Source organism: Malaclemys terrapin, chromosome 2 (genome assembly GCF_027887155.1).
Source record: "Malaclemys terrapin pileata isolate rMalTer1 chromosome 2, rMalTer1.hap1, whole genome shotgun sequence".
NCBI classification, from domain to species: domain Eukaryota; kingdom Metazoa; phylum Chordata; order Testudines; family Emydidae; genus Malaclemys; species Malaclemys terrapin.
In genome coordinates this window covers 273158620-273173859 of record NC_071506.1, presented here as the reverse complement: position 1 = coordinate 273173859, position 15240 = coordinate 273158620, and the positions used below count along the sequence as shown (strand labels likewise).

The 15240-nt window shown below is 44.0% G+C and overlaps 1 protein-coding gene across 1 annotated transcript in view; it reads left to right on the top strand.

Annotated features, from left to right (window-relative positions):
- The window catches only part of LOC128833201 (sodium channel protein type 5 subunit alpha-like), a 327478-nt gene that overhangs the window by 111018 nt on the left and 201220 nt on the right, over positions 1–15240 (top strand). Inside the window, exon 8 of the mRNA XM_054021226.1 lies at positions 11804–11867. Within this exon, the coding sequence (XP_053877201.1) occupies positions 11804–11867 (64 nt within the window). The remainder of the gene's footprint in view (positions 1–11803; positions 11868–15240) is intronic.

Sequence of the window (15240 nt, the reverse complement as noted above, 5' to 3'; positions counted from 1 at the left end):
TGGTACCATTGTGCATAAGGACCTTTTGGGAAACAGAGAACTTCTAGGGAGGCAGGATGTGCTGGGGCTCTTGGGGACTTGAGCCTAGGGAACTTGAGAAGCCAGGTGCTGTCTGGGGAGTTGAGAGTACTAGGCCAGCTGGGGATTTGAGAGCTTCTGGCAGGGCAGTGGTTGCTGGGTTTGATGTGGGGGCAGGGTTAGAAGCTTCTGGAAGTTAGGGGAACTGCCAGGGGCAGTGGGTGCTGAGGTTAGAGGCTGATGGGGCTTAGGGAGCTGCAGGGGTCTCTGAGTGCTGGGGATAAGAAGGCTGCCAGGGTGTAGTGAACTCTAGAGTACTTGGGAATTAGACAGCTGCAGGGGTCAGGTGGGAGGGGGAGGTAGAGGCTGCTGGGAGTTAGTGGGCTGTGGTGGGCAGTGAATGCTGGAGCTGCTGGGGGTGAGGCTGTCAGTGGTTGAGGGATGTGGGGGACAGGGGCTGCTGGGGTGAGACTGTCAGTGATTAGGAGGATGTGGGGGGGCAGTGGTTGCTGGAGCTGCTGGAGGTAGAGGCTGTTCGGGTTAGGGGGATGGAAGGCTACAGTGCATTGTGGGTGGTGAACCTGGTAAGAGGTAGAGGCTGCTGGGGGCAAGGGGACTGCATGGGGATGGTGGGTGCTGGGGCTGGCAAGGGGTAGAGGCTGTCAGTGATTGGGGAGATATGGGAGGGAGGGATATTGGGCCTGGCGGGAATGGAGGCTGCTGGGAACTAGGGGACTGTAGTGGGTTCTGAACCTGCTTGGGGGGTGGGGTAGAGGCTGCTGGGGGTTAGGAGACTGCAGGGGGCAGTGGATACTGGAGCTTGTGGGGGAGTAGAGGCTGCTGGGGTTTGGGAGGCAGTGGGAGGGGCAGTGGGTGCTGGGACTGGTGGGGTTGAGGCTGTTAGTGGTTAGGGGCATGTAGGGAGGCAGAGGGTGTTAGGGGTAGGCCCTTTTGGTGATTAGGAGGATGTGTGGGAGGGGGTGGGTGCTGGGCCCGGTGAGAAGTAGAGTCTATGTGAGGATTGGGGGATGTGCAGGAAGTAATGAGGTCTACACCTGATGAGGGGAGGTAATGGGCAGCTGGTGATTAAGGGCTTGCGGGAGGCCATGGTGCTGGGCTGACAGGAGAGTGAGTGGTAGAGGCTGCTGGAGATTAAGGGGATGTGGGGGGCAGTGGGTGCTGGGGGATAGATGCTATTGGTGATCAGGGAGCTGCAGTCGGGCAGTGGTTGCTGGGGGACAGAGAATGTTGAGAGTGAGGGGGCTGCAGGGACCAGTGGGTGCTAAGGACCTTTGGGGGGGGGGGACAGTGGGTGCTTGGATTTGTGGAGGACAGGGGCGTCTTTGGGTAGCTGCTGGTAGAGGTGAAATGGCTGGGGGTTTGTGCTGGGGGAGCCTACTGCACTTGGCTGTGGAGGGCAGCTGAGAGCAATACCGGGCCCTTCACCTTGTGCTGTTGCTGCCGTTGCTTTCTCACGGAGAGGAGGAGCTGGAGTTCCTACTTAGCAGGCGCCACAGCCGCCGTGAGTGGCAGAAGGGCAGGACTTCAGGCAAATGTCTGCTGCCATCCCTCAGCTCAGCTGGGGGTGTGAGAATCTGGCTGAGCTTTGGGAATGAGTGGCAGGACTGTCAAATGTGTCACTGTCACATGATGAGTGATACTTGACAGCTCTGCAGGAGGGAGCTATGAATTCTAGGTTCAACTCTGCTGCTGATTGGTATTAATAAAGCTGCACCATTAGAGCACTTAATGTAGAGCAAGGCCTTATTCCCTGTCTTAGGAAACAGGCAAGGATCATTCTTCCAAGTGGGTAGCTAAGAGATTCCACCTCTATCAGAAGTGATCTTGTGCAATATACCCTATCACTGTCAGAGGGGTAGCTGTGTTAGTCTGTATCCACAAAAACAACTAGGAGTCTGGTGGCACCTTAAAGACTAACAGATTTATTTTGGCATAAGCTTTTGTGGGTAAAAAACCCACTTCTTCAGATGCATGGAGTGAAAATTACAGATGCAGGCATTATTATATTGACACATGAAGAGAAGGAAGTTACGTCACAAGCAGAGAACCAGTGTTGACAGGACCAATTCAGTCAGGGTGAATGTGGTCCACTCCCAATAATTGATGAGGAGGTGTCAATACCAAGAGAGGGAAAGTTGCTTTTGTAGTGAGCCAGCCACTCCCAGTCCCTATTCAAGCCCAAATTAATGGTGTTAAATTTGCAAATGAATTGTAGCTCTGCAGTTTCTCTTTGAAGTCTGTTTTTGAAGTTTTTTTTTTTTTTTTTTTTTTTTTTAAGGATGTCTACTTTTAAATCTGTTATAGAATGTCCAGGGAGATTGAAGTATTCTCCTACTGGCTTTTGCATGTTACCATTCCTGATGGCAGAATCGAGTCTCATCCATTTAGTCACCCAACCTTTCAGACTGAATGTACCAAATCTCTGTGCTATTTGGAACAACTAGACCACTTTCCTCTCCAGGACCAGGAATCTGAATTCCCACCATCCTATTGCTACCTAGCAATTAGTTATGTGAGCCATTAAATAAGTGTATGTTGCATCACCCTCTGATAGCTGCTCCACAGAGGATAACAGCCTGGTGCTGCTAACAGTTTCTCCTTTAGCGCAAGTAGTTGAGGCCTGTGCTCTAGTTATAAAGATCCTGGGTCCAGACTATGCCTGGTGACGTACTGGAATTTCAATATGGTGACATACTGGAATTTCAGATTTTTCAGTTTTCTATCTTAAAAATCCAAGGAAATTCCATTTTAAAAAAACCTGTGTTCAACTTTAAGGTTGCAAAGTCAAGCACTTGAAAATCAGGAAATACCGGTATTAAGATTGCCTGTGAAATCTTAATGCATATGCACAAGAAGGCTGAATTATAATGCATCACAATTCAGTTTGCTCTAGAGCATCCCTGCCTCATTCGGTGCACACTGTGGACAGTGATTAAGGCAGAGGGTTGTAAGAAGAGAAGTTTGTTTTCTTGTGGTTAAGACACTGGATGGGGACCCAAGAGCGTTGGGTCCTATTCCTGGCGTAGGTTTCCCTTAAATATTGGTAACCATAATTTGGCATAATTCCTGATTTTGCATTCTTTTAATGCAATTTTAATGTACCGCATTTTCCTATATAATAGATAGATAGATGAAAAGAATAAAACTGTGTAGTTATCTGTCCACTGGCACTTACCTACTAATCTGAGGGATGTTATGGAAAAACCAAAGATATAAACATTGGCAAAACAACCTATATTTCCCTAACCTTGTTCTTGGAAATGGCTGAACTGCTCTGACTAATGCTTTCCAAAATATTCAGCCTGAAGCAATGACCCAGCATGGAAAATTTGAACCCAAATGATTAAAGCCCAGAAAAATGATAAGCATTTGAAAACAGGAGCTTATAATGGCAAGCATTAAACTACCTTAGCAATTGGTTTTGCTGACAGTTTATCCTATAATAAGCAGGAATACAGAAAAATTAAAAGTAAAATGTGGACAGCTGGCTAAGCAACAACTAAGGGGAAGATGGGATGTTATAACAATCTACGAGCAAGGATGCAAATAGGAAAGAGAGAATGGAATGATTTAGGATAATAATGCAAAGGGTATGACTAAGAGTAACAGGGTGAAATTAAGAAAAAAGAACATGTAAGGTGAATATCAGGAGAAACTTCCTGGCTGAGATGTAATGGTCTGTGAATCTCCCAAAGGAAACAACAGAAACTCTGTCACCTGAGGCATTTAAAACTGGATTTGCAGAAACCCTACTAAATGTATCCTGTCCTGCTTTGGCAGGGAGATGGACCTGGAGGCCTAATAGCTTCTTTCCATCTCTAACTCCTGTGAATCCCTAGCTCTGAGAAGGGGGAGGCATCCCACACAATATGCAACACTAACTGTTCTTTGGTATTGTTGCTGAATTTATCATGGGCCCAATCCTGCTCCCACTAAAGTCAATGAGAGTTTTTACAAGTGAACACAGCGGGACCCAGATGAGGATGCACATCATTCTCTTGTGTTTTACTGGAGATGGTGTGGGTCAGAGGCTGGGAACTCATGCAGCCTAAGGGAATGTACCTTTCTCTCAGCTGGTGGTAGGGCTCTCTTTTGGAATTTATTCCATCTTATCACATTTCTTTCTGACAGCGGATGTAGCTAGTAGTTGCCTACAGCAGAGAAAAGGAAAGATGGTTCCTATTAAGGACTCAGAGAACAAAGTAAGTTGACAGTTATTGGTTTATGGCTGCATACAAATAGGACACTGGACCCTTGTCAGTAAAAACATGGAGAGAAAAAACTCTTATTGTAATAATTGTGGCCAGCTCTGGGGTATATTCTTATCTTAGTTACACCTGTGTCAACCCAGAACTCCACTGGACCGAGTTATTTCGGATTGATGTAGGTGTAACTGAGAGCTGGATCTGGCCCTTTATCTTTTGTGCTGTGATTGGTATGAGGTCGCTTGCTTGTGATGGGAAAAGCAAACATTCCTTCCCTGCACAGTCATGCTGTTCTGCTTTATAAGCTCTCTGTCACATCGAAAGACATCTGAGCTCCAGTCAACACCATCACACCCAATGCCTCTGCTGGGTGGGGGAAAAGAAAGGTTAGAAGACTAGGTTAGAGAAATAGTCATTCTCCACTGACATAAGTGTGTATGTATACATTAGACTATAATAGGCTGATAAGCTGGTAGCTTGGACTATAAGGCTAGTTGCCTGATTTTCAGACTTGCTGAGCATCTGCAGTGCAAATTTGTTTCATTGGACTCTGCATCTGTTTAGCACCTCTAAAAATCAAGCCCTAGAAACCCTACTCTGGCCCACTGGCTTGGAATGCTTGCTTAATGGGAATTGCAGTGTTGTAACAGAGGATAAAATTGATTTTAGTCCTAAGTGAAGCACAGGATCTGATTCAAGAGGTGAACATAGCTGAACCACTCAGCAATAGTGACCACAGTGTAATTAAATTTTAACATCCTTGAGGGGGGGGGGGGGGGGGGAAGTACCAAAGAAGCCCACCATGGCTAAACATTAGAGTAAAAGAGGCAGTTAGAGGCAAAAAGGCATTGGAAAAAAATTGGAAGTCAACTCCTAGTGAGGAAAATAGAAGGGAGCATAAACTCTGGCAACTCCAGTGTAGAAGAATAATTAGGCAGGCCAAAAAACAAAAACCAAAACCAATTGAATAGCAACTAGCAAGAACAATCAGCATTTTATTTTAAGTACATCAGGAAGCTTGCCAAATAATCAGTGGGGCTGTTGGATGATCAGGGTGCTAAAGGAATGCTCAAGGAAGATGAGGCCATTGCAGAGAAACTAAATGAATCCTTTGCATCAGTCTTCGCTGCAGAGGATTCTTTTTAGGTGACAAATCTGAAGAACTTTCCCAGCCTGAAGTGTCATTAGAGGAGGTTTTGGAACAAATTGATAATTAAACAATACGTCACCAGGACCAGATGATATTCACCCAAGAATTCTGAAGGAACTCAAATATGAAATTTCAGAACTACTAATTATGGTATGTAACCTATCGCTTAAATCAGCTTCTGTGCTAGATGTAACACTGATCTTTAAAAAAAAGCTCCAGAGGCAATCCTGACAATTACAGGCTGGTAAGATTACCTTCAGGCGAACTAGTTGAAACCATAATAAAGAACAGAATTATCAGACACATAGATGAACACAATATATTGGGGAAGAGTCAACGTTGCTTTTGTAAAGGAAAATCATGCCTCCCTAATCTATTAGGAGTGTTTGAGAGAGTCAACAGGCATGTGGATAAAAGTGATCCTATCAATGTAGTGTACTTGGACTTTCAAAAAGCCTTTGACAAGATACCTCACCAAAGGCTTTTAAGCAAAATAAGCAGGGATGGGATAAGAGGGAAGGTCATCTCATGGATCAGTAACTGGTTAAACGATAGGAAACAAACAGTGGGAATAAATGGTCAGTTTTCACAGTGGATAGAGGTTAATAGCGGGGTCCCCCAAAGACCTTTGCTGTTCAACATATTCATAAATTATCTGGAAAAGGAGGTGAACAGGGAGGTGCCAAAATTTGCAGACAATTCAAAATTACTCAAGATATCTAAGTTCAAAGGTGACTGCAAAGAGTTACAATGGGATCTCACAAAACTGGGTAACTGGGCAGCAAAATGGAAGATGAAATTCAGTGTTGTTAAATGCAAAGTAATGCACATTGGAAAATATAATCCCAACTATACAAACAAAATGATGGGTTCTAAATTAGCTGTTACCACTCAAGAAAGAGATCTTGGAGTTATCAAGCACAGTTCTCTGAAAACATCTGCTTGATGTGCAGCAGCAGTCAAAAAAGCTAACCGAATTTTAGGAACCATTACTAAAAGGATAGATAATAAGACAGAAAATATAATGCCACTATATGAATCCATGGTATGCTCATACCTTGAATACTGCATGCAGTTCTGGTCACCCTATCTTAAAAATATATATATATTAGAATTGGAAAAGATACAGAGAAGGGCAACAAAAATAAGGGGTATGGGACAGCTTCCATATGAGGAAAGATTAAAAAGACTGGTGCTTAGAAAATAGACGACTGTGGGGACATGATAGAGGTCTATAAAATCATGAATGGGTGGAGAAAGTGAATAAGGAAGTGTTATTTACCCCTTTACATCATACATGAACCAGCGGTCATCCAATGAAATGAATAGACAGCAGGTTTAAAATTAACATAAGGAAGTACTTCTTCACAGAACACTGTGGAATTTGTTGCCAGAGGATGTTGTGAAGGCCAAAATTATAACTGTGCTAAAAAATAATTAGATAATTTCATGGAGGATAGGTGTTTCAATGGCTATTTAACTATGCCCTGGGTGTCCTTAAACCTCTGACTATCAGAAGCTGGGACTGTATGACACGGAATAGATCACTCAATAATTGCCCTGTTTTATTCATTCCCTCTGAAGCATCTGACACAGGCCAGTGTTGGAAGACAGGATACTGGGCTTGCTGGACCATTGATCTGACCCAGTATGGCCATTCTTATGTTCTTCTATAAAACTGAGTCATGGTATATAAAACTGGTCAGCAGTTTGTTTGTTTTTTTTGTTGAAAATGCTGATTTGTGGAACCAGAACTTTTTGCAGGAATGCCTTGGTTTCAGGACAACTTTAGTCTGGAAGTTTTTCAAGTCCAGGATGGAATTTATGGTCAAAGCCAGAGAAGGACACATTCACTGCAGAATAGCCAACAGTCCAGTGGTTAAGACACTCACTTGGGATGGGAGACTCAGGTTCAAGTCCTTGCTCCAAATTAGGCAGAATAGGGACCTTGGGTATCCCACTTCCCAGGTGAGGTCCCTAACCACTGGGCTATCAGCTGTTCTAGGGTAGATCTGTCTCATATGTTTCTTCACAGAATTTTCAAAGGGCTCATTTTGGATCTGATGTGAAACAAAAAAGTTGTGAAACCTCAAAAAAAATTTTTTTTGCAGAACTGAATTCTTTTTTTCTGGCCAGCCGTATTGGTGTACTGTGTGTTTATGTGGCTGAATTCTGGTATGCATGCAAATGCATTGTAACCTGGTTGAAAATGAGTGCTTAGGCTCTTTAATTTGTGACTGCTGAGTACCAATTGCAGATTTTTGATATTTTTGAAAAACAGAGAAAGTAATCCAGCACCATCAAAGTAAATAATTCATATAACTTTCAGTTGATCTGGAACCATTCTTGTTACGCCCTTTCATTCATTGTTTTAATATGGCAAGATTATTATCTTGTTCTCTTATACTCCTTTAGAAACACACATACATATATGTTTAGATAAAAGTGCCTGGCAGGTTACACATGTACCTTTAAATACACTATACCTTTTAGTAGAGTTGGCCATAAATTTTTATTTAAAACTTTACTTTGACACAAAATGGCTTTTTTCAGAAATAAAGGGGAGGGGAATCAGAAATCAGAAAAACAAAAAAAAAAATGCATGTAAAGTAAGAAGTAATGTGTTGAATTTAAATAGTACTGTGTTGCACTGCCTGCACATGTTAATGGTACCATCAAGTGAGGTAAAGCTGAGGCATAAGGGTGCAGTGGAGCATAGTCTGTAGTACGTAAGGAGTTCTGTTCTTCAAACAATGGTGATTGCTTCTCAAAGATCTCTGTTTCCCCAGCACATTAGGATATGTCTACACTGCACAGAATTTGTGTGTGTAGTACATGCACTACACACATCCCTACCATAGCTATAAATAGCAGTGTAGCTGGCGAGGTTCTGCTTAGGCGAGTAGAGTACAGACACACCAGATCCATAGAGGTATGTACCCTACATGGTTCTCTATGTGCCCAAGTAGTTCCTCCCCTGTCTACACTGCCTCCCCACTGCCGGAGCCTTTTCCTGCCGCAGGGAGCTTCCGGAGCCTTTTCCCACCCCAGGGAAAGACTCCAGCAATGGGGAGCTGCCAGAGCCGTTCCCCACTGCCTTCCTTCTGCCAGAGCCTTTCACTACGGCATGTAGCTACACACTGCATTGTGGGTGGAGCCCACCTTTCAATGAAGCATGTAGCAAAATGTAGCCTACATGCCAGCGGCGTGCTGTGTAGACATACCTTTAGGCAGAAGACCAAACCAACTTCCTTTGAGTGATGATGTGACTAGGTGTGTGAGCTTGTGATAATACAGTAGTTTTGCTCTTCAGTGATAATACTATAACCCCCCTCCCTTCAATTATCACTGGGGCATCAGCTATTCATCTCCTCTTCAAATTCAAACCTGGCATGGTAACTGTCACTTACAGTGCAGACTATCCTCCATTGCTTAGATACTTTCCACCAGCAGTGCCCAGTACTGATTCTCCCCCATGCATTCCATAAAGCTCTTTGGGACTTGGCATCCTCTCTGTTTTAGAAATGTAAATGTTTAAGTCAACAGCAGATGACAGATCATATGTGTACACTTGGGATTTTAAAACTCATCCTGAACACTGCGACTTGTTTGTACACATTCTCTCTCTCTAGTTCTCTCTCAGTCCTGTGCTCTAGTTCTTTCTGCATCAGCTTTTTGATTCAGTTGTCCATGGTTTGTTGCATCAGTGTAAAAGGGACTAAAACTTCACTCCAGTGGCTCCAGTCAGCCAAGGAGACAGAACTCAAGCAGTGGTGAGAAGTAATTGTGCATCATCACCAAACGATTTGAAATGAGATCCAAGGGCTGGAAGCTGAGGCTAGACAAATTCAGACTAAAAATAAGGTGCAGGTTTTTAACTGAGAGGGTAATTAGCCATTGGAGCAATTTACTAACAGTTTGGGTGGATTCTTCATCATTTGCAGTCTTCAAGTCAAGACTGGATGTCCTTCTAAAAGATATCCTCTAGCTCAACCATAAATTATAGGCTTGATGCAGGAATCACTGGGTGCATTATGCAGGAGGTCAGACTAGGGGATCATAATGGTTCCTTCTAGGCTTAAAATCGATAAGAGGTGACAACCCTCCAAGTTATATAATTTTCTCCATGTTGTTCAGCACCTACATGCACGGTTATAATTCCTTAACAGAGTGCAAAGCACCATCAGTATGCTGTATTTCTCTTATTGTGAGGTCTCCTCATGTGTGCTCACTACTCTAGGTATGCCAGGGCAATATCTGTTGAGGGGATTGTTCAGTAGTAGTAAACAAGGTTAACAATCTTGGCAGTGTTTTGGACCAAGATCTTTCCAGAGAAAACTCTATGTGTCGAACAAAGTACAAAAGCACACTGTATGAGCAGTGTTTGTCATTATTTATCCTATGTTGACTTGTGAAAACCAACAAATGACCTCATGACCACAAGGTTCACTGATGGTAATTTCCTCCTAGCAGTAATCAGAACAGGCCTTTCCATTGCTTGCAGCTTATTTGAAATGCAGCAGCATATCTACTCACTGGCTTGAGCCCTGCATTCTTTGCATTGTCTGCCTATATAAGCCTTTACTCCTGCGCAAATTCTGCTCCATTGTGCATGCACAGAATTCATATCCCGCGCAGAATTTTTTTTCTCTGCAGAAAATACATTCTGCCAGAGAGGTGCTGCAGTTACACCTTTTGCCCATCAAGGGCTGCTGTGGCACCAGAACAGAAAGCAGTTGCTTCTGGGCGGGAGCAGCCCCAGCTGTGGATAAGAAAGAGAAGAAGCCGGGTTCCTGAGAGTGCCCTGCCTGTGGGACCATGTCAGGAGGCACAGGATATGGGGGCACAATCAGCATGGGGCACATGGGGCTGCTGGGGGGGTGTCACAGACTGGAGTTCAAAAGGGTTAGTGAGGGGGACAAACTGGAGTGGGGACTGAATGGGAGTAGAGTGCAGGGACACATGGGTATGGGGGGAAGGGGTTGGATGAGTGGAGGTGCATGTCCACAGGGGGAGGGGGTGCAGGGACACATGGCGGATGAGGGGCTGGCTGAGCGGGGGTGCAGGGACACATGGGGACAGGGGGTGCAGGGACACATGGGGACAGGGACAGATGTGCCTGACTGAATGAGAGAGGTTAGGGGTCAGCCAGGGTCTACATGGCAGAGGCTCCCTAACAATCTCTCTCCCCCCACAAAAAAACCTGTTCCATATTTCTCCCACCCACACCCAACAACCCTCCATGTTCACACCCAGGCTGCTTCCCAGCAATTACTTCCCTCTCCCTCAGCTCCTCCATTACCCCTGACTCCCCCAAGCCTTTGCACTGGTTCTGACAGGTGTGGGAAATGCATTTCTGTATTGTAGTTTAAATGAATTGTTACTCAAAGTTCTGTATTAATATGCCTAGTAAGGAATCTATTTATCAAAGACATTTCCTCAATCTTTTTTTGTTGTCTGTATTGGTACAGACATACTTGCTGACAGGTATTTTGAAATAAGTGACCAAAATAATTGAAACCGGTGTGATTATATTGTGTTATTTTGACAAATAAAATATGCAGAATTTTAAAAGCTTGTGCAAAGAATTTTTAATGTTTTTGGTGCTGAATGCCCCCAGGAGTAATAAGCTGGCACGCTTGGTTTCTAAAACCATTAACAATTTAGGTTAAGGCTCCAATGGAGACCTCTTTGAGCATCATTTGGGAGAGCATCTCTGCTCACACAACACCTGCTGTGTGGGGCTCTCCCCTTCATGTGTTAAGTCAGCAGGGAATTACTCCTTTGCTATAAGATCTAGGATATGTAGAGTATGTAGGGTATGCATGTAGGCTAAGGAGGGTATGCACCTTGCTCCTTGTTGAACACCATCTCAATCCACTTTCACCTGCTTCTGGAAAGCATCTATTATTATTTAACACTGAACAGAGATCAGGGCCTCATTGGGATAGGCTCTGTACAGCCATTTCCCCAATTATGCTTTTTAGAATATCCATTGTTGAAAGCATATATATATATTAACTTACCCTTCTATTTCTTTTAATATCAGACTTCCTTGTTTATCTGTTTGAATGTTAAAAGGATGCATTTTAATTATGTTGTTATTACCTTTATTTTGTCTTCTTTATGTTGAACAAAGGCTACTAATGAATTTTAAATACTGATAGCAATAGCTAAGCTTTAAAATTATACATTTTAATTTTTACAACTGATTCTACAAGAACTGAAGTATGTTTATTCCTGAAAATTAAAACCAGTCAATCAAACAAAACCTTTTATTCATCAAATCCCCAGATTACTGTAACTATATATGCTGCTTGGTGGATAATTTTCAGAGATTGTATTAATTTGGGAATGTGCTTGTTAGAAAGCAGGTTGTCAATTCATGATTCCTTCACTTTTGTGGCAGAAAACTACTTCATAAAAAATGGCACTTCGGACGCACTACTCTGTGGCAACAGCTCAGACGCTGGGTAAGTGCAATTAAAAACCATCTTTGCTTCTTCTCTTTTCTTTCTTTGATACATTTTGGTTCAGTTCTGTCCACTTTTAACTGGCATGAAGTAGGGATTTCAACTTCCCAGTGTCAGTAATAATGGAAACAAAGATAATGACAATATCATGCATAATAATACAATTTTCTAAACAGCAGAGGAAAGAGGTTGGTGTGTCTCAATTATCGAGGTCTGAATTCTTTAGCGACCTTATTACAAACTCCTTTTTCAATCAGTTTAATTTTCTCCTCAAAAAAGTGTTTGGAACTCAATAACATTTTGGCTGAGTGGATAGTAGTTTAGAGGAAATGAAAGGTGAAGAAGGAAGCAGAAAAGTAGAATGTGGAAATTGATGATTAATTCCAGTATTTCTAGCAGAGGAGGAAGAACAGAATAATAAATTCAAACCTTTGGCCAGTACTGAAACCAAGATGTTTTGGACATGCAAAGACACTTTGTTAATTTGTGAGCTTCATGTGCATATAATGCAGGTGTAGAAGGTATGTATTCCAGTTTCTCAAACCTCTGTGGCAACAGAAGGAGCAAGAAATATAGGCCTCTTGAGATGCTAATTCAGGTTAGCTTCATAGAGGCAGGGTAGAAGCCTTCCTTCACATACTCACCACCTGTACACATAGTCCTTCTCAGCTGTCTTTGATCCTGATTCTCCAGGCTCAGTGGAAGGTGGTGTTGTGATGGAGGGATTTTACCTGGGATTTACTTTACCTTGTGAGCCTGAGAGGATTTGGAAGGAGGTTAAGCTATGAGGTGAGGAGAAGGGCTTATGATGGGAGGGGAGAGGGTTTTAAGCCCTTGGGAGGTTCTGAGCTGCAGGAAGTTGGGTAGGAAGGAAGAAGGGGGATCTCAGAGTGAGGGGGTTTGTTTTTGAGTTAAGAGGGAGAGAGAATTCCGAGTTTGGTAGGGGGGGTGAGTAGAGAGGCTTGGGCCTGGCTGAGAGGGAGCTGAGCAGGTTGGGGTGGGCTGAGTTGGGACAGCTGAGTGTGGATGAATGATGAGAATGGAGATGTGATTGGCAGGAACTCTGGTGTGTGTGTGAAGGAGGATGTGTTGGTGAGGGAAAGATAGAAGGAGGTAGGAAGGTAAAATCTAGACTGGAATGTGGGGAAAGGCAGAGAGAAAGAAGCGGTCAGGATAGGATAAAACAGTAAAGGGCCCCAGAGAGATAAGCACTTTTTCCGCCTGCCACTGTCTATATCTGTATTTACATGTACACAAAGGATAACTGGATGTGTCAACCTTCCCCCTGCATGTCTTGTATGTCTCATCTGTATTGCCAGGCTGATTTAGACTGTAAGCTCCCTGGGCAGAGGGCCATGCCCTCCTCAACGTTTGTTTCAGGAAAGGTACAACATCAGCACTCAGTAAATAAACATGGATGATAGTAATACACTGCATTAGCCCAAGCTCAGGCTAGACTCTAAGGCTATAGGGAATTTTCTAGGCGGTCTCAGGACTTAGAAGTCCCCTAAGGCCCTCCATGCAGTGGTAGTTTAAACATGGGTCCCACTTATATGTGGATTTGAGTCCTGGCTGGCAGCAGGATACCTAGGGCCCAGACCTTAGTTCCATAATGCCACTGGGGCTGAGGGGTAGCAATCGCTGCTGGAGAAAACTGGGATCAGGAAGTCATGATTTAGAAAAGGTTGGGGGTGCTGGACTTGGTTTCCTCCCATTGGCCCCAAGTTTGAATGTAGTGCCTGTTACGGGGTAGTCAGCTCCTTTAAGGGTCTGTGAGCCTGCAGCCAGGCGGTCCTATTTGATTATTGGACCCAGTTGCAGAGGGTTCAGATGATGCCTATATAGGGCTGAGAGAGCTCAGCTGAATGTGGGGAAGGCACTCATCCAGTTATATCCTGGAAAGTCCTCTTTTTGGCTGGTTTGTCCCCTGTCTGGTAACTGGACATGCTTTTGTCTGGTATCAGATGGGGGACACCATTTTGAATAGCATGCCACTCCGCCCCCACCAGCCTGACCTCGCGTGCGATGTGCTCTTGAAACTGGTGTCCCCGTGTGGCGTGACCTCACACACACCGTGCATCCAATGTCATGCCAGCAGGGGTCATGCCCAGAAGTGCCAGAATGTCCAGTATTCTGGTAACTTGAGCAACCACCCTGGTTGGATGGAAGCTGCAGGAGGGAGGCTGGTTCCTGTGACTGGCCCTGGAGGAGGGTGAAAGGCTCCTGCAGACTGTGTTGGTCAGGGGAATAGTTTTGGGTGTGTGTGTGCATGTGTGTTACTTTTGTTTGGATTAATAAACTGTGGGAAGGGCATGAAAGTGACCTGGTCATGGTGTTTAATCCTTCCGGGGGACACACCAGCAGCAGTCTGCCATACCTTATGGGCTGGGAGCTGACACGCTTTCAGCTAGATTCACAAGTGGGACTTAGGCTATGGCTACGCTACAGCTTAAGTTGACATAAGTTACGTGTGAGTTAGCCGCCCCCTTAAGTGCCGGTATGGACAGCGCTATGTCAGTGGGAGAGCTTCTGTCCTTTGTAAGACACAAGAGGTAACTTTCCTGCTTTACTCAGCACTAGTGAGGCCTCAGTTTGAGTACTGTATCCAGTTTTGGATGCCAGATGTGGACAAATTAGAGAAAGTCCAGAGGAGAGCAATAAAAATGATAAAAGGTTTAGAAAACCTGACCTGTGAGGAAAGGTTAAAAAAAGCTGGGCATGTTTAGTCTCCAGAAAAGAAGACTGAGAGGGCACCTGAGAACACTCTTCAAATAGGTTAAGGGATGTTATAAAGAGGATGCTGTTCAGTTGTTCTCCACATCTGTTGAGGATAGAACAAGAAATAATGAACTCAATCTGCTGCAAGGGAGCTTTAGATTAGATATTAGGAAAAACTTTTGAACTCTAAAGATAAGTAAGCTCTGGAATAGGCTTCAAGGGAGGCTGTGGAATCCCCATCATTGGAGATTTTTAGAAACAGGTTAGACAAACACCTGTCAGGGATGGTGTGGTTCTGCCACAGTGCAGGGGACTGGACTAGATGACCTTTTGAGGGCCTTTCCAGCCCTATATTTCAGTTATTCTGTTTTAAAAGTCATGGAGACATGGTGGGGTATATTAAAATAACTGTATGTCCCAGGAACTTTCTTCAGGACACCTGAAATGCCCCCTTTTTTATTTAATCAATTCAAACACGTTTTTTTTTTAAATCTAACTACAAAATGTTTGTTCCAGATGTATTGCTGTACCAAGCAGACTTTGCTGGCTTACCAGGAATAACAGTGAAGTGGAAACCAGGTTTAGTGTTGGGAAAAGTGTTGGAATGAAAAGTCAAATGAGCATGGATCTTCCATTGTTGTTTGCGTTGTTGTTA